Source organism: Mizuhopecten yessoensis, unplaced genomic scaffold, assembly GCF_002113885.1.
Source record: "Mizuhopecten yessoensis strain PY_sf001 unplaced genomic scaffold, ASM211388v2 scaffold4631, whole genome shotgun sequence".
Taxonomy (NCBI): Eukaryota; Metazoa; Mollusca; class Bivalvia; order Pectinida; family Pectinidae; genus Mizuhopecten; species Mizuhopecten yessoensis.
The window spans coordinates 1,802,309-1,823,257 of NW_018405643.1; the positions used below are offsets into that span (position 1 = coordinate 1,802,309).

Sequence of the window (20,949 nt, forward strand, 5' to 3'; positions counted from 1 at the left end):
TCCCCTTCCCATTCAGCGTATCGAATTTTGTCTGATTTTTGTGTGAAGTGTGTTTCCTGAATGAAAGCTATGTCTACTTTTTGATTAAATAGATATGTGTATAAACGATTTCTTTTGTTCTTTTCTCCTAGTCCTTGGGTGTTAAGCGACAGAATATGGACTGTGCTTTTAGATTGGTGATTAGGGATGCATGTTGTGAGTGTGTATGATATTTAGACTATAGATATTTAGGTACAATCTTTTTTCAATTTGCTTTACATATATCGAGACATACTTAATTATGCCTTGAACATATTTGATCTTGAACAAATGGATGTAATACTGAGATAAGTTTTGAAGTTCACTTACCAACATTTTCAGGATCAAGACAGGTTGAATTACATAGCAGAATGTAAGTACAGTTGTTATTATAACTGTAAGCTTACCTATCTCTTCATGTTTGTTTACCTTGTACCATATTTTGAATGCATGTAAAACATTTTTCAGTATTATAATTTCCCATACCGAGACGTACCTACGAACATCTGTAAGATATGTGATTTTAAGTACATACATGTAATGTTGAGATTCTTTTTTTAGTATAGTTACAACTGTCTTTAAATTTAAAACTAGTACATTTAGGTAGTATAGAATTGTGGATACAAGTATGTACAAACTACATGTAGTAATAGTTTGTACTCCTTCCCATAAACATACATGTACATATCTATACACACCCATGTACATGTATATTAGCGAAGATTCAAGTTTTTGTTTCATATAAAGATTGTCCGACTCGTACCATACTTCGAGTACGACATTTATCATTAGTATCGTCATATTCAGTTTCCAAGCGTTCATTTTTGTGTAAATCGTTGTCATTCTCATTAGTCCATAAAGCGATAAACAGTTCAATATAACCAAATAACAGGTTAGACATGGTGTCGGATCAGGGTCGACCGCTGGTACCACTTGGCTTTCGCTTATTACCGGCGGTCGGTGGACCTGAGCCTGAGTTAACCTTTTTTGTTGTTGTGTTTAGCTCTTCACTTGGGGTTGGTGGGGTCCGGCCTTGTCCTGACTTTTGTCCAGGCGCTTTGTTGGGTACCGAGGACGGTGTCGCGACCTTATTGGATTTGCCCGTTACAACGCGTCTGTTTCCTGTGGACACTTTGATTTGACGACGCTCTTTATGTGCATCACTGTCAGGGATGAGCGTGTCAATATTAGTGTTTTGAGGGAGCGGGCCGTTGTCGGAGCTATGATCACTGTCGTAGTCGTCTTCACGTACGTTTTCATTTTCGTTGGTGTTTATCTCGTCACGGTTCTCGGCTTCGCTGGTAATGCCGTCAGACTGGGGTACCTCAGAGGGTGATGGGCACTCTGATTGTTTGTGTCCGGATTGGTTACACAACCGGCATTTCCAGTCATTTGGACATTGACGAAATGTGTGGCCATCTTGGAGACATTTCGAACAAGTCATGTTGTCTGAAACTACCTGTCCATAGTAGGATACCCTGGCTTTGTATCTGCCAATTTGTACAAATTTTGGGATGTGATTTGTAAGCGTGCGTGAAAGAATCAATAAAGTTCTATCACCCGTTTCACAGTTCGTGAGTTTTCCGTTAATACGGAGCTTCTCTCGGGTGATATTACCTATCGTCTCCAGACCTTTCAAAATAAAGAACCGGTCAATCTGTCCATCGTCCGCAGACAGAGGGATGTCTTTTACTCTGACCTTTGTGGTGTTTTCGTTATCAAAACGGTTTGGGTTGGTTTTAAGGACGCCCATGGTGTGCCCCCTTAGCGGGAAACCCGATGAAAGGAGTTCACATTTATCATCTAGGTTGTCAACGTAGATGCGCCATAACCCTCTAATTCTTTGCAGTCCAATGATATGGGTGGGATCTATAACTTCAGCGAGAGCAGTATACATTTCGGGATGGGTTATGAATTCAGAGGGATTCGGTCTCCGTTCCCCGAAAAAGTCACGTTCTCTAAAGAACGCTAATGGCGGTTCCGTGAATAGCTCGCTGATAGGTTCAAATCTGGCGTTATTTTCAAAGTTCGACATTTTGTACTCACAGTTTCGTATCTTAGTCCTTGATAGTTAGCACACAAAACACATTTGCTTGCAACGGTGATGAATAATTCTATGTTTCGATGTAAATCTTCAAATATTTTGAGAGCCGAGTAGAAAAAAACGCCTTGGCAGTTTCGCGCATGCTCAGTAATCTTAATTGTCGTGAGCATGTAATTTTTTGCGGACTTCACATCGAATTATACTTGAAATGATGAAATAAAAACAGTAATACGCTTTTCGAGCACTTCGTTCGATTTCTACTTTTTTGTTTGTAGATTTAATTATCTTTTTAAATGTTCAAACCTCAGCTACCTTAATTCAAATAGTTTTTGCATATACTTATTTTAAGTCAGTGCTTCAAACGGGAGTCTTGAATTGATAAAAATGATACAGAAGAAGATGGAAGTATTATTTTAATCATAACTTGACAGATATACATGTTAAAAAACAGGATTTTTTTCCCTTTACACGCTTCAATAAAACTGAAACTAAATCACCACTCTACTGAAATGTTGATAATCTTTTTGGCTAAATACATCATATTAGATTACATATACAATATTGTTGGCTATCTTGTGGGCGTGGATACACTGATGACAATTTCTAATGGCAGCTTTTGACAAACTCTTTTATTTATTATACCAAAACCGAAAAATATTCCCACAAGCCAAGGCTTTGCTCAAGACATACAGAAACAGTGACGTGTTGCGTTTTAACGCCTTTATGAATGGGAAGGCGTCCATATACATGTATTATATTTACACCTTATTTCACTTCTAGAATAGAAAACTAATCTACCTTCATCGATGTTATAACTGTGACATTCCTTACATGTTTGACATTTAAGGAAATAAAAGTATACAGCTTAAAGCTGGAGCTCAACAGTGCCCTTTCTATATCCGGGTCTTTCCTTTCTATATCCGGGAACTTTATAGGGTTGAGGCGTCAACAGTTTGTCAGAGAATACCTACTGGTGGACCGCCATCATCAGAACGGGAGTTCCAGGGACGCGCGCATGATTTGTTTTCGTTTTTCCTCGATCGTGTTAACTACTTGTACATATAGGTGTCTCTTAGACTGCCTTTTCTACGTTTAATTTCCAGAATACATGTCGATTAGTATCAATGCACGTACCTTGTACATTTACAAACATGAATTATGTGTCCTCCCACACAGACACAAATGGTTCGAATTAGACGGTAAGTGTGTATTACCAAAGCCCTCTATATATATCACACGATGTTCCAGCATCTGTTACACTAGGTACAGTGTACATATACGCCTGAACTATCTGTACTGGCGAGTGATTTTCTCAGATAAATGAAACGATGTGTTCGGTATATGTCACCTACAATTTATACGACCATTTCCATCTACAGAATCCTCACACGTTATTGCTGACAACACGGGACTGAGACACAGGGCGGAACTAGAAATATCACAGCTTCGTAATAACAGACCGTTCTCCTGTCTCAGCCATAAAACACTCTAATGGGACACTTTTCGATTCATCTCGTTAGTTTTTAAAACGTCTATCGTGTTTTTCTCTCAGTTTCATAAACCCAACGGTATAAAATTAAACTGATAAATTAGCAATTGATATACATGTACATTATAACAAAATGAGAGTTTTCAGCCTTGTGCAATACTATTTCTAGAGTTGGTCCAGACACCAAGGGAAGGTACAGGTATGGCATCAATGGTGTTCCATTTTTGTAAACTTAACCATACATAGACTGTCTCAACGTTTTGAAGTTCAAGTATTAATCATACGAAAAATACACCTTTGTTATGATATTTTGAAGCGTTTTTCTTTCGTCCGGAGCTGGAAATCATGTTTGCATCCTAGTCTAAATGTTTTGAAACATTAGTCAGCAACCGTTTACCAATCCTTACCTCTATATGATCTGTATCATGTATCCATTCATGATTTTCTGGGTATTTTTTAATCTCACTGAAGCTGAGACAGTAAGTTTACCATTCAACTGAAGAAACGTATGATACAAATGACCCATATCTGCCATGAAGACGTTATATTTTATCAAAACTACGCTATATGTGTCTGTTATCTGGAAATATTACAGAATAAAATGTTGTAAAAATTATGTTTATACAAAACTAATGAAAACGGTCGATTTTTGTAAACATCGTAGGAAAATGGAAATAAAAAGCCACACTTTTAAGACAAAATGTGATTAAGGAGGCTCCACCTTTTTGCAATTAGCCAGCAGAATTCAATGAAAGTGTCACATAATGGTTATGTCACTATGTAGGGATGATTTTATGAAAATCTCAGCATTCCGATAAACTGGGGATTTTTTGGTAAAAAATACCAAAAATTGAATTTTTGTCAAATTCAACACTTTCACATTTTTTGAGCGTGCTGTATTGTTTAAAACTATAACAACAATATAAAAATGAAAAGAAACGTTGCTAATTAACCCTACAAATATTTTATTTATCATGAAATATCAACAACATGTTACAAAAAGCGTTTTTTATTGAAATTGTATGGATAAAAGTTACTAAATACAAGCTAAAAGCAAACAGGATACATAGTTTCATTAAAAAAGAGTGAAAAATTGAACCAAATACACACAAAGTCTGTATAAATAATTTATTTTACATTTTACAATAATTTTGATCCTGGTGAGAGTTGTCTACCTTGAAAAAATATCGGAACTTTTTGCCGAGGGATAGTTTGTTTGTTTGTTTGATTTTGTTTAACGTCCTATTAACAGCTAAGGTCACTTAAGGACGGCCTCCCCTGGGTGCAAGATGCATGCGTGTAGTGTATGTGTGTGTATTTTGGGAGGCTGCGATATGTTCGTGTTCGTCTCCTTGTGATAGTGCGAAACTGATGCCGACTTTATAGTGCTACCTCACTGAAACATACTGCCGAAGACACCCAGCAGGACGCCCCACCCGGTCACATTATACTGACAACGGGCGAACCAGTCGTCCCACTCCTAATTTGCTGAGCGTTAAGTAGGAGTAGAAACTACCATTTTTAAAGACTTTGGTATGTCTCGGCCAGGGGACAGAACCCAAAACCTTCCTCACAGGGGCGAACGCTCAACAAATGGCCAAAAGTGAGGCATTGTCAAGGGAGACCGAGGGATATAATTTATACAATGACACTTGCATTTTATAGGGATCTTGATATTTTACAAACCACTAGTTATTGTTATTGCATTTGTGAACCGATTTAACTGACAGAGCGTTACTCGCTCGACAACAAAAGTCGTAACGACCAATTAGCTTGTGAACTTCTGTTAGCACGTGTCGTTGATACGTACAGGTGAGGTTGGTAAACACAAAACACCAGTATGCATACCATGCGCCTCATATACGACCTTCTTGAAGTCGTCTGATCGTATGTCAGTGTTTTCCCGTGAGTTAATTAATGTCTTTGTATCATAAGCTTTATTTCTGAAGTACGTGTGATTACACATTTCCAAGTTAAGTCTCGAAATCGGGTGTTGATATATCATTGTCACGCACGTGTACTATTGTTTACCCGGTGTTACTATAATTTACACTACGGTAATGGAATGCCCGATACGCAATAAGGAAATGACGACACGAAAATACGACAAGAAAAACATGTGTATTACGAAGGGTGGAAAGTCCTTAAGTTCGTTTTCATGCGGAGTTGATGTCGTGCGTTTCACTGTTCAAAGGGCGATAACCCTTATTTGATAATCAACTTTAACACCAAATGGATATTATGGTTGTTTTCAGAACTAATGAATGCCCTGTTGGTAATAGTAAGTGGTACATATGGTGTCTGATTTAAGCAAAAAAAACAAAACAAACTGTTTTCTTGTGGCTGAGATAATATACACAATGATAACAAATACACACACAGACGTAAATAGTATGTTTATAATAAAAAAGTTCGACTGATTGTATTAAGTTAAACTTCATATATATTTTACAATAGTTATGAAACATTTGTTCTATACTAAAAGTCATTTAACTTAATAAATGCAAGGATATTTATATTAGGAGAAGTAGTCAGCAATTTTCTCATTAAATACTGTACGTAACAATAGAAATAGTTTCCTATGTATAGCGGAAGTCAATCAACGGTTATCCCCACTTCTGTATTTTCCTGTCGGATACAAACTCGCCGTTAGGTGTCGTGGTGGTTGGAGGAAGGAGAGCCAAAAAAAGAGGCGTGTCTGCACCTAAAACATGCATAAAACATTATTTTCCTAATTTGCATAACGTGATGACAGGTATAGTGTATCGACAAACCTTTAATATCACAACTGTTAGCTCTGTTTGATATATACATGTACATGTATATGAACGAAAATCATTGTGTGGGTTTCTTTATATATAAACTTTATCTTTTTACAACAATTATGAAACAAACTTATATCAATCACTTTCTTTGACCTGGATGTGTGGGAGTTGAGAGTCATAATGTGTGAGCAAACCCGAGTACCCGTAAAAAACCCACGTGGTCGGCAAATCACCAGCGTTATCCACTGCGCCTTTCAATTAGAAATAGCTCTACGCATGTTGATACATCTCCATTGTTTGCAAACATAATTCACTTAATAATGTTATAAAACAGGCACTCAGAAGGAAATATACATTACCTTGCTCTGGTGTCTTTGGGCCCTGGTTTGACGTCATATCCGTTTGGACATATCCAGGGCAACACTACAACAAGTGATAAAATGTCTTGTAAGAGTGGTCTGTGTAAATTAGACCTTATATTAAGTTAATATCATTTTGATATCTGGAATAGCTAACCAGTCATAACATCATTATACTAGAAGCCCACATACCAAGTATTGCTCACTTTTCTTTACGTGTAAAAACATTAAGCAGAAAATCAGTTGTAACCATTTCTAATAATTTGAGACCATAACAGCCATCACAAAAAAAAAAAGTAATTCCGTTTTAGGCCACATTCCAACACCCCAAATAGGCTGAGGAAACATTCTAGTTCCCAGTATAAAACGACAGGTCGGACCTACCAATCCTACTGTTTGATTGGCTGACATTCACGAATATATGCCTTTCTAAGATGCCGTCTGGCAATTTTTGCGGAACAGGTCTTCTTACGTTCGTTCCTATCTAGTTAACTTTAGCTTTGATCCTACTAAACAATATTGACTTTTGGATCACGGAAGAAAATTTTACAAACCATTGGTTGTGTTTTGACTGTTTAAATCAGTCTTCTTTGTTTTAAACCGTGGTTGACAGGTCCGTTAATTTTAACCTCACAAAAATGACGAGTACATGGATTTTTTTAGTTGCCATGGTAATGTAAGAAACTAAGAAATTTGAAATAAAAAGCATTCAAACTTCGTTTGCCATGCTGAATTCGACGCAATCGACGCCTCATCTCCAACATGTTTCCAATGTAAACAAGAAGGAATACCGAAGCTCAAACCAAACCAACGATTACTTGGTTAAACTAACCAATCATTGATTGTTTGGTCAGGATCCTGACCAACATCATGGCCCTAGCCTTTCTTTGTATCAAATAGCGCAGTCTAGCAGAGAAAAAAGGTACTAGAACAGCTAATCAAGTCTATACGCAAAAAAACTATGAATGCGATATAATCACTGTTATTTTGACGCTTCTGCTCCCACATCGAATAACATGTAAACATCATGAGAAGCAAACATTTCAGTCACGTTTCAGGAACGGATTTGGTATGTGGTTTTTAGAACTGATTATAATTCTAACACGATTCGTTTGCAACGCGTGTATTGATTGGATACGGACCACGATAGAATCATGATCAATCGTGTTAAGCTCCTCCAATCGCACTTAAGCCACGCCCCGTTTCTAACCAAAACAATATGGCGTCAAGCTCGCCTCTTAGTGAAATCCCGCTGATAAGGATAGCCAGCAACAGAACAGAAACGACCGATGAAATGTATTTTTTGAATGAATTAAAAAGTAAAAAGTACACATTCCTTGTTCTTACCTCGATTTATTACTGAAACGTTCGTTCCATCCGTGTGAAGACATCTACTTAGATCCGAAATCAAAAGAAACAATTCACATGTGTCGTATGCATTTACACAAAACTCTTCACAAATCTATACAAATAATCACCGATTTTGTCGATAAGCACAGATTGGTATGCATACTGACATGGAAATGTAAGAACTTGGTCAATATTAATCCAAATGTGTCGTATAAACTTTGGTAACAGGACGTTTACGAACAATCCAAATAGTCCGCCTCGTCAACATACAGATCGAGCGCTCGCCAGTATGGGCGGGGCCAAATGACTGACTTTTGAAAGCTTCTTTTGCGATTGGTCAGTCCGCTACAGAATGACACGTCGCCAGTTCAGGCCACAAAGTATTTTACTACGTACTTTTGTACAAGGAAATACAATGTTTCTTAATATATTAGCGTAGTATATCTGTTGATGTGTGTTAGAATGGGGATAGTAGGTTGTTTTTTACTGGCGATTAGAACATGAAATTTGGTTTAAACTCTCGAACTATCGGTCTCGAGTTCAAACTCAAATTTCATGTTCTAATCGCCAGTATAGCCACCCAAAACAACGTACTATCCCCTTAATAGACCGTAAATACATGTATTGAACTTTTTTCTAAAATTCATATTTTCTTGAACGCAAATCGATAACTTCCATAATCGAGTTGTATAAATACCAGCACGGATGCTAAAGGAAATTCCGTTCGTCCATATGTAGTCTACATTAATTCTCTAGATCAATGTCAAAGTTGTTAAAATATCCATCATCCCATCTGAACAAGCGGTCTTTTAAAGAAAAGCTCAACTAAGCATGATGGATGCCGTACATTCCCCCACTTGTCCATTGGGTCATGTCAAAGTAAGTTACTAAGTAACATAAGAACACATACATGTTATATAATCATTCAAACCAAATGGTCACTTACACTATTAATAACAATGTCTGATCGCCTGTCCTGACTAAGTTCGCGGTGCTGGATGAAGGTTAAAACGGTCATTCCTATTTTGGAAACGCCGTACGCCATGTCAGGCCATCCCTGTTTTACATGCTCGTTTGTTTGTGCTGCACTGAAACATTATAAACAAAAATTATTAAAGACAATAAATACGTATACAACAACAACTTACCAGCTACAAACGTCTGGCAAGATAAATATTTCTCCCGAAATAGAAAAACAATTTAACATATACATGTTAATATATAAAACAGGCATGATGGTTATGCGTATAATGCACATTTTGCTGTATATAAATATCTATAACCTAGAGCGTTGAAAAAAAAAATGATATCTTTTTAAAAAGGACTTGTTGATCGCCAGTAGTCCATTATACACGTTCCTAAACTAAAACAACAACTACATCGTTTTAAAAAGTTGTGCTCGACCTATTTGAGTCAAATGTAGACTCTGGTGTTAAAATGACCGATATCAGAATAGGGAGAGAGAAACATCGCAACCTGTGAGAACAAGACTGCCCTCAAAATAAACCTTGCAAAAAAGATTCAAGAACGCATTCTTTGCTCACGAATCATAATGAACTAAAAAGCACACGAAAAGTTACAGTAAGGTGACTAATCAACAAACCGTACTGATCCGGATCGAAAACGGATAATATTATTCTTGTTTGAAGATTTCCGGACCGCGTCTTTTTGTTGATTAGTCACTCCCCGATACCAAACGGTGTCTGAGAATTCCAAGTTGTCATATAGCAGTCACTCTAGCCCCACACCAGACATCTATATGTCGAAATGTCTAAGTCTGGTGTTAGGGTCAGAGGAAACTCGGGCTAGTTTCAACGGTGCATGAAAATTGTCGTTTTCCACGAATAAATGCCACAAATCTTTGATTATGTGATAAAATGAATCTTACACTGTTTTTTTTTATTTCATATCAAAGTTATGAAATTCGTTACGCCAGAGGCTCTATCGCTAAATTGAAAAAATAACTTCAGTATATGATGTTACCTACTCGATGAATTCTTGTACCAGGGCTTTAAGTTGTGGTAACGTGATGGCGGCGTCCGTAAACCTGACCTGTATGTCCGAGTTACATTTGGAGATTGACCACTGGGAAACCGTACTGGACATGTTAACAACCCTAGTCAGAGAAAGAAACACACAAGATACACGAAATCAGTGAGCATTGACCACTGAGCATTCACGCTGAACAATTTAACAGGATTAAAGGTACAAGAAAACTGTGTTACCAAGTACAAAATTTATATTTCATTAATCATGAACATGGAATTTTATTTCTAATATCGTCAATGTATAGAAAATGTATCGTTGAATTGAAAACAGCTAGCAATGATATTATATTTGAATAATATATAAAACACCAATGTTCCTACATTCCTATTGAGTGGATCAGAATCACGTGGAAATCGGTGAGTTTTTAATACTGATTCACTTTTTTCAGTCTCATTTCACAATTCAATTGTGACGACATAATGTTCTCTGTCAAATGCAACTTACTTTCCTCTTTACAATTTTCATACCTCACATCTTGTTTGATGATTAAAATATTGTGGGTGAATGTGTGGTTATTAGCTTATGCCATACCGTGGCGTCCGTCGTCCGTCCGTCAACACATTCTTTAAACGACTTCTTCTTCTTAACCACTGATTGGAATTTGACTACATTTGACTGGAAGTATCCTTAGGTGGTGGGGATTCGAAATTGTACAAATGGTGGGGCTGAGGAGCGGGGCAAAAAGGGGGCAATTTGGCTTTATTGCTTTAAGCGACTTCTTCTTTGGAACGAGGAGATGGATATAAACCATATTTGACTGGAAGCATCCCTAGGTGGTGGGGATTCAAAATTGTACAATTGGTTGGGATGACCTCCAGGGGGCTGCGGCGTGGGGCAAAAAGGGGGCAATTTGGCTATATTGCTTTAAGCGTCTTTTTCTCTGGAACTAAGAGATGGATATCAACCATATTTGATTGGAAGCATCCCTAGGTGCTGGGGATTCAACATTGTACAAATGGTGGGGCTGACCCCCAGGGGATTGAGGGCGGGTCAAAAAGGGAGCAATTTGGCTATATTGCTATAAACGACTTCTTCTCTAGAACTATGTCATGGATATTGATCATATTTGGTCGGAAGCATTCATGGGAGGCAGGGATTCAAAATTATACAAATGGTGAACTGACCCCCTGGGCTAAGGGGTGGGTCCTAAAAACGTTTATTGCTTGAAAATGGTTTAGATCCCCACCATATAACCACATATGTAATTGCTGATTATAGAAAGAAGAAGGCACATATGCTTCCATGATGGTCTTGGGGCCTGCCCCACCCTTGGAGACTTAACCCCTGGGTCTGTCACGAAGGTCTGTAGTCATGGTGCCTGATAATGTATAAAGTCAACAAAGATACTGAGTTCATGGTACTATTTAATTACCTAAGAATAATACATACAATCAATCCCACACATACCCACTCACTCACGGTAAATACAAATATTGTTTATCAAATATGTAGAATGACAGAAGACCTAGGCAAGTTCCTTGGCACATAATGTTCATAATCATAAACTGTAGAGTTAATTCTACACAACATCTGCAATGTCCATCCACTTGGTTAGGTAAAGTTCAGTAGGTAAAAACAGCCCTGTACTATGGTACTGTTCAACCAACGAAAGTTCTCTCCACTGTACTCCCTAATATTACTGTTCAGTTCATAATGTTCATGTACCCCTAAGTGGGTTAATTTATCGTTAAATATAGTATAATTATTACAGTTTAATATATATACTCAGTATTACCTCACTGATATATATACATTGACACATATTACTTCCATAAATCAGTTTATAATAGACACCAGACTAGTATACACCAACTGTGGTACACACAATACTTCACTATGGCCACCCGTCACATCACCTCGAAAGGATTCCACCACACAACAGAATCCCACATGTGACCTTCACCTCACGGCACTAACTCTGCCGCCACATCATCATGTCACATATCTGGGCGACACTAAACTCTAGACGTCAACACTGCATGCCCATATCTCTATATAAACTGTATGGAAGACGCCAAGCCAGCCCCGCCATCACCGTCGGTCGAGTACTAGGCCACTTACAAAAAACCCTGCATCTACAGCTATAGAAAGTTTAACCCCGCTCCGGGACCAACAACTGGAGGGGTCCAGATACCCCTCCACCACCTGCAGCCTGCCTCGCCAATGTGCTGACAACACACGTGCATCCCCTCGCTTTCCGCTTTTGCACACGACACGTTTTCTCTCCTAACAAAAAAGCCCAGGGTCTGCCCCATCCTTGCAGACTAAACCCCTGGGTCATAACGTTGCTTAGAAACAGTTGAGATCCCAACCCTATAACCATATATACAATTTCTGAGTATAAAGAGAAGAGTGCACATTTGCTTCCAGGATGGCGCTAGGGTCTGGCCCCACCCTTGGAGACATAGTCCCTGGGCCATAACATTAAAACAGTTGAGATCCTCACCCCAAAACTATATATACAAATGCTGGGCAAAAAGAGACAAATGCAGTCATGATATTATAACTGATCCTGGAGTCTTGTCACAACCCTAGGGACATAGTTTCTTAGTCACAGCTTGGAAACATGATTGCTTAGATATCCAGGTGAGGAACTGAGAGAGTGACTGACCGAGACGAATGGATATTGCACATTCAATTTTTAATATTTTCATATGATGATATCATTTCTCATTTATGATGCAGCCAACTTCGAGCTACTTCACGGAAACGTTTAAGTATTAACACGTAAATCACATCCTCGATATCCAGGGTTACGCTCACTTTCGCTCTCTGCATCCCTGGAATATGTCATAGCATAGCATATTGAAGGCTCAATGTGCGCCACCTTGTTGATGAGACAAGAAGACTAGCTCTATCCTTGATATACATCAAAAGAATCATGCGGTCAGGTAACGGTAAAAATTGACAGGATTTGAAGTCGGGCGTGTCTCCTTTGTGATCTTCAAAGGACAGGTATCAGACTAACGATTGGTTTTTCACCTGAGACCAATCAAACAGCTATCTTCGTGCCTTCAATTTTGCTATGACTATTCCAGGGGTGTAGAGAGCGAAAGTGAGCGTAACCCCCTGGATATCGAGGATGGTCCACAAGGTGGTGAACACTGAGCCTTCAATTTTGCTATGACTATTCCAGGGGTGTAGAGAGCGAAAGGGAGCGTAACCCCCTGGATAGCGAGGATGGTCTACAAGGTGGGGTACACTGAGCCTTCGATTTTGCTATGACATATTCCAGGGATGCAGAGAGCGGTAAATCATGGCACAACATTGGAATTTCAAACATCACAACGGTGGCATCGAATGAATACCGTCTCTCTAGTAGCCAGCCGTGCTCGCCTTCATACGACTGTACAAGGACAGTGAAGTTGTAAAAACCCGAACAACAACTATCAACAAAGAACCATGATAGCACGATTCAATCTATGTCTACGCCCTGTTCCCAACAAGGTGGGTAGGCATTAAGTTATGTATGTTCATCTTGACTGATAGTGACATCATGACATTAAGTCCACTAAACGACAAGTTTCAAGACCCATACCTTGCGTGAGGGCGTAGGAGGGGGAAGAGGGCGTCGCACACGTCCACCTGGGAGAAGAAATTCACCCCACTTGTCATTCGAGCCTGCTCGGGGAATGGTGTATCCGTATTTTCCTGTGATCAAATAAATACAACTACATGCATTTAAACAAGAACATTATTTGGAATGACGTAATTGATAAGGCCAATGACCTTAACGGACAAAATAAATGTCCCAATAGTGTAAGTTTTCATAAAACCCAAAAGCAAGACAATTTCTACCAGATGTCAAACTTAAGAGTACATGTAACGTTGTTTAAGAGTGTAAACCATACAACGCTTACCTTAAATGCAATCCCGGCGTTGTTGACGAGAACGTCGAGCCCGCCATACTGTTCTTGCAGGTGATCTCTGAGACTGTTAATGCTGACAATGTCAGTTATGTCCAGCTGGTGAAACTTGGGGTTAAGCCCTTCGGCCTTCAGGCTATGGACAGCAGCATGACCAAGGTCCTCATTTCGTGCTGCGAAGGAAACATTTTATATCTGATCGGATACATTATATACATTTTGGGAAATGTCTTTTCAAAATATAAAAAGGATATCCTATAATTTAAAATTTTCCCTGTTATACCTGAAATACTCGTACAGTCAAACAATTATGCTGCAAGTGTATAACTATACAGATCAGCGGCTGTGCACATGTGCGGATTTTTACAGGTTGCCTTGCTAACCGTAAATGATTGTGGATGGGTAGTAAGCAATAAACTTATCATTGATTTATTATTTTCCAATTACTAAAGTATGTCTCCCCTTTAACTGAAGTACACTTTACAAAAAAGTCATCAAAATACACTTTACAATTAGTCATAACAGTGCAATATAGAGTGAGGCCTTTACATTTATATTTAAGAGCGAGGTCTTTTTGAAAATAGCATAAAGGATATAGCATATGAACCGATGCGACGGGCCTCACAATACCTTACTACAACGCTCCGTACTTTGATGGGAAACCCGGACATCGCTATTACCTTACATAATGTACATATCTTGTAATAAATTAAACAATTTACTGTTCAACAGTGTCTTGTCTATTTACATGACAACACTGACCAGTACATTATTCAAAATCTGTAAACCAAGCACACCTGCGGAACTGTTGATTACACCTGTACTGAGGAAAGCTGTCAAATTAAGTGATAACAATGTTAAAGTTTGTCTTAGATAACTTTAAAGTTACAGGTATGAAACATAGCAGAGCACTGACGAATTTTTGGAGATATGGACGGGTACTTGAGTGCAAATGCAACAAGAAGCCCAGGGGAGGGAGCCGCTATGTACATGTAGGGCGTTATCGGCCGTTTGTATCTGTTTTTGAATGTAACATTTTCGGGTATAAATTATCGGGGACCTGCAACCGTTTATGCAGGCCTTGCAATGCTTTTGTCAAGGCTCGACTGAAAGAAGCATCAGATCGAACAACTGGTCCAACCGTTTGGATCGCGATAAACGAAAGCGGCCCAGAACAGCTCTCCCACAAATACTGCGCAAACGTCTAATCCAATAGTAATCCCTGTGCGGCTGTCAAAATCTGTAGCTATAGATTCAAAACGTTTCACTTATAATTACATGACTATAGCTATTTCCGAAAAAGAAACAACCATTTGCGTCACTTCCATGCAAAAATAACGATAATAAAAAAAATAACAACAGTTTCGAAAAATGCAGCAGGGTCAGACCAGGATTCGAACCCGGGTCCTCCGATCATTATGTTGTTACTCTACCCAAATGAGCTACATTTATATACATTGTATCAGGTAAACGATAGTACACTGGTACCCTTGCGCTAAAGTTATATTTCAAACGAAAATAAGGAGTGGTTACTGCATGTTCGAACAACTTCATTGGGCCTCTGTGGTGTTTTGCCTGTAGTAGGACTGGGATATGTCCTAATGAGGATTACATGTACATGTTACAGGTCTAGGACGGTCAGTGCCATTCCGTTACACATGTCCTTGTGTATTTGTAGGCCACAGATATTATTTTTTCAAGTAGACGTCTCTACACAGGCTCCTGACTATATCTACGTCATCATCTTACCTGTTAGATAGACGTCTCCATCAAATCTCTGACACAGGCTCCTGACTATCTCTACGTCATCATCTTACCTGTTAGATAGACGTCTCCATTAAATCTTTGACACATGCTCCTGACTGTCTCTACGTCATAATCTTACCTGACAGGTAGTTGTCTCCATTAAATCACTGACACATGCTATTAGCTCTACGTAATCATCTTACCTGTCAGGTAGACGTTTGTTGCGGCACGTTTTCTCACCCAGACACGATTTCTCACCCGGTTAAGACATCGTGCTAAAAGTGTTGCGTCCGCAACACGATTTCCCACCCCTGCACGATTTACCACTCTGATGAGAAATTTGGCAAAACACATAGACACAGGTGACACGTTTTCTAACCCAGCACGATTTCTCACCCAAACTCTGAATTGGAGATGGATTTTGTCCGTGGTATCTTAAGGTCATTCCAATATGGCTGCCACACCAAACTGTATATCAAATTCAATAATGCATTCCGTAAGCATTAAACAATCTCTATCACAAAAAAATCCTCCTCCAATATTTCTCAAACAATTATGATTGAGGTACATGCAAACTAAATTTCAGAAAAAAATATTCAATAACTGATGAAAAAACTCAGTTTTTATATGTTCATTTTCCAAGCTGAATAAAAGTCACATTTCAGGAAAAAAATCCATTTTAACTTGTAAATATCATAAGGTTGGATGTCCATGGAGATGCATTTGTCGAGAAAAATGTAAGAAAATGTGTCAAATCTTCAGAATAATGGCATATGTTTCACCTGAATGAATCACAACTGAGCACATAGCGAACAAGGCTGACTGAGGTTGGAAAAAAGCATGCAAAGCAAGTGAGATTTTACCTGTACACCATTCACTACATGTTCTCACTCAGGTAATCTGGCTAGACCTGTATCAAAAGTATTGTTAGCTTGATGAATTATTGTAAAATATCCAATCAAAATACATGTCATTATTCTCGAGATTTGACACATTTTCTTACATTTTTCTCGACAAATGCATCTCCATGGATTTCCAAGACGTCATATAAATACCACCCTTTATTTATTCATTTATGTGCACATTGCGATGATGATCTGATTGCTTAATGCATAAAAGTGATTGTAAGCCTCTGTTTTTTGCTTCACAATTATAACTAATTATATATAATACTATTATTCATATGGTGTAAAGCGCTTTAGAGTAATTTTCCAAATTATATAGGGCGTTAAATATAAATGTTGTATATTATTTATTATTATTATTAGAGAACTAACATATATGCTACCACTTCTTTTGATGGCAGTACCTGTATTTATCTATTTATCTATTATTCATATACTTTTCATTCCACTAAATATCATAAACATAGAGACGTTTTTAAAAGACAACTTGCGCGAGATATACCGTACATAAAATAATATGCAAGTCATATCTAACAAAGGACACCTTTCTTTGGCCAAAGGAACAAAGGTCACGATTTTTTACACAACATGTACTTACTAAAGCAGATGTAAAATCATTGCTCTGGAAGGGTACATACATTTCCTTTTTTTATTATAAAGTATAACAATATCTACTCGTAACAGGAACCGTTACACCTTAAGGTGCCGAAGCTAACCCAGTTGTCGCAAATGATTCATCAGAAAATGATCGCAATGCCATAATGCTAGGGTTGTCCAACCGGTCTTATTTTTGTAACCGGTTACTCTTCTACAGATCGAGTAACCGGTTAATCGGTCAATTTGGTAGTCAAATATTTAACAGCAACAAATACATTATATGTTTGGAAAATGTTTTATCTAAAACGTATATTTATTAGCATGAGAGTTTAACTCGTGTATTTCAAGGTTAACACAGGAAATAGTTGCATGTAACTTCGGTAATTATATTTCATGGACAACGCATGTCGGAATGCAGTAAGACGGATTCAATTGCAGTTATCTGTACTCTAAATCATATGCGGTAATATTATTCTTTAGAACAAAATTTGCTTGACATGCTTGCTCATGCCAGGGAGCGTGTCTCTTCAGATTATCTTTACATCTGGCATGTAAAGGCACGTTATATCTCAGAAAATTTCACATCTTTGTATTATGGCTGCCTTTTAAATTCTGTTAAGATTTTTTTATTGTGTTGGCGACATCTCTTTGTCGGCATTTAAATTAGAGTGCAAATGCAATCCCTGAACATTGTATTTATTACAAAACTATCAAATTTTGGTCGCATCTATACAAGTGCAGATTGTTTGTAGGTCTAAGCCAGGGAAAAATGGGGCTCCCAAAAGGGGTAAGTACATGTAAATGTCCAACCATTCGGCTAAGGAATTTGGTAACCGGTTCGTGGTCTTTCGCCCGTTTAACAAACCCTACATAATACATCTACATGCAAATCTATAACATCGGTCAATATATAAATGTTGACCAATCAGGACCCGACCTGACACAGACATTTTTTTCCAATAAAAAAGATGTATTTTTTTTCCCATTTTCAAGAACACGATTAAAATATCAAATTAAACAACTTTTATTGTGTTCCATAAATCAGAACAAAAATTGTTACAGCCTTATATGACTCAGCAACTTAACATCGAATATCATTAGTGACTACATGTATTATATGTAACTGCAGTACACCTCTATTACTATGATACTTGTATCCCTCTGTACAACGACGCATGCCTATTAACTAAATCTGTGTATGTTACATATATTTGTATACCATTGTAAGTCAAAGGTGTTGAGATAAGATAAAACTAGAGGCCCAGAGGGCCTTATCGCTCACATGGATAATAAAGCAACCATTTGAAATTATTCGTATTACAAACAATCCCTCCAATAGTGCAGAAGAAAAGGTATTTTTAAAGATTTAAACCTCAAATTCCCCAATTGAGCCCTGCACGCTGCAACCAAAGGGACCACACCCATCATTTTAACAAAAGTAAGACCCCTTTGCCCAAGGATACCCCAGGCCAAATTCGGATAAAATCCCTCAAATGGTACATTAGAAAAGGGATTTTAAAATTTTCCTTTTGAGCCCCGCCCCTCTGACCCAAAGGGGCCACACCCACCTTTTATACAAGATCAAGTTATTTTTGCCCAAGGATTCTCCAGACCTAATAAGGATAAAAAAACTAATCCCTACCGTAGAAGCAGGGTTTTAAATGTTTTACCTCTAATTCCCCTATTGGTTCCGCCTTCTACTGCTAGGGGGTCCAAACCCACCATTTTTACAAGATTGAGTCCCCTTGGCCCAAGGATGCTTCAGACCAAATTGGGACGAAATCCTGAAATCCCTGCGGTAGAAGAAGGATTTTGAAGGATTACCTCTATTTCCCCTATGGGGCCCCACCCATCTGTTCCCAGGGGGCCACACCAAACGTTTATACACAATTGCCCTTGTCACAAGCATGCTCCAGACCAAATTGGGATGAACTCTCTTAATTCTTATGGTAGAAGAAGGATTTCAAAGGTTTTAACTCTATTTCCCCTATTTGGCCCCGCCCGTCTGCCCTAAGGGGGATCCACCGTTTATACAAATATCATTGGCGCAAGGATACTCCGGACTACCTAAGGATGAAATTCCTTTATCCCTATGGTAAAAGAGGGATTTCAAAGGTTTTGCCTCTATTGCTGCTATTGTCCCCCGTCACGCTGCCCCCAGGGAGTCCAAACCAACCATTTATCAAAATTGAGTGCCCTTGGCAAAAGGATGCTCCAGGCAAAATTAGGATTAAATCCCATAATCCCTATGGATTTGAAAGGTTTTACCTCTATTTCCACTATTGGGCCCCGCTTCTCTTTCCGTAGGGAGGACTCACCCACCGTTTTGCGTCCCCATGGCCTTTGGATGCTCCAGGCAAAACTTAGTTCAAATCTACTGGGTCGTTCAGGACAAGTAGCATTTAAAGCAAAAGTTGACGAACGGACTTACGACGGATGCTGTGGTATGGCATTAGCTCACAAGGGTCCTTCGGACAAGGTGAGCTAAAAATTGAAGTACGAACAAGTTTGAAGTTTGCGCAGTATTTTCTAAATAAACAAACCTAAATATACCATAATTACCCAAAATCAAAATCAGTGTTCGTACTCATGGCAACGGGCAATATACCTACTCCTAACACGATTTCTCAACCAGGTGAGAAATCATGCAGAGGTGAGAAATCGTGTTGCAAACTCCGCAATTTTAGAACGATGACGGGTGAGAAATCGTGCCGTAACAACGACTCAATCAAATTGCTGACACAGGCTCCTGGATGTCTCTACGTCATTATCTTACCTGTCAGGTAGACGTCTCCATTAAATCACAAACACAGGCTCCTGATTATATCTTCGTCATAATCTAACCTGTTAGATAGACGTCTCCATTATATATCTGACACAGGCTCCTGATTATATCTACGTCATAATCGTACCTGTAATGTGGCCGTATCCATTAAATCACAAACACAGGCTCCTGATTATATCTGCGTCATAATCTTACCTGTAAGATAATAAACGTCTCCATTAAATCTGTGACACAGGCTCCTGATTATATCTTCGTCATAATCTTACCTGTTAGATAGACGTCGCCCTTAAATCTCTGACACAGGCCCTTGACTATTTGTAGCCCGATTCCTTTGTTAGACCCGGTCACCTACATAAACAAACATTGATGATTGATTCAAACAGATACAGGAATAGTTACAGAGTGGGCTTTAAATTTAAAATGAGAATAACATTCAAAGTCAGATAAGATATGGAATAAGAACATATGGAATATAGAACATCACCAGACGTAATACAGAGAATAGAGGCATAAATCACAACACTTAGTTTATAATTAGTTGTGGTCACAGACACCTGAGAATTTGTTACAGCTATATTTGAACATACAATAAGGTGTTCAAAGCAGTCGTATATGCTTTAGGGGTTTATATCGAATTTCCGTAAAAAATACACCCATAATGATTATATATACGAGTTGGGGGTGTCATTTTTACCGAAAGTCGATCTTAATCCCTTAAACATGTACAATTACTATAAACACCATAGTTTAGGTACAAGTACAGCTGTAACAAATCAGGTCCCTTTGGTTCTGTTTTGTATACAAGATATAAATAAAGAATAAATACTGCTCTTACCACTGCAACTGCTTTCGGCGATGCCATTTTTGCTGAAGAAATTATTACTTGCTAACCCGTTACTTTCCTCGTTATCAGTAAAAAAGAGTGTACGACAGTATTTTATATCTGATCAGGACATACACTCCCGCATAGCGTATG

General features: G+C 38.4%; 1 protein-coding gene across 2 annotated transcripts in view; it reads right to left on the bottom strand.

The window, feature by feature from the left end:
* Positions 1-20,949, bottom strand: part of LOC110449545 (carbonyl reductase [NADPH] 1-like) — a 42,995-nt gene extending 22,046 nt beyond the window's left edge. Inside the window, exons 1-8 of one of the 2 annotated variants that reach the window (XM_021496492.1) lie at positions 20,809-20,939; positions 20,240-20,321; positions 13,935-14,113; positions 13,613-13,725; positions 10,013-10,141; positions 8,972-9,113; positions 6,676-6,739; positions 5,838-6,255 (exon numbers count right to left, since the gene is read on the bottom strand). In XM_021496492.1, coding sequence (XP_021352167.1) covers positions 6,158-6,255; positions 6,676-6,739; positions 8,972-9,113; positions 10,013-10,141; positions 13,613-13,725; positions 13,935-14,113; positions 20,240-20,321; positions 20,809-20,835 — 834 coding nt within the window. In that variant the 5' untranslated portion in view covers positions 20,836-20,939 and the 3' untranslated portion in view covers positions 5,838-6,157. Of the gene's footprint in view, positions 1-5,837; positions 6,256-6,675; positions 6,740-8,971; positions 9,114-10,012; positions 10,142-13,612; positions 13,726-13,934; positions 14,114-20,239; positions 20,322-20,808 lie in introns of those variants that run through there. The other variant, XM_021496493.1, reaches the window with a different exon arrangement.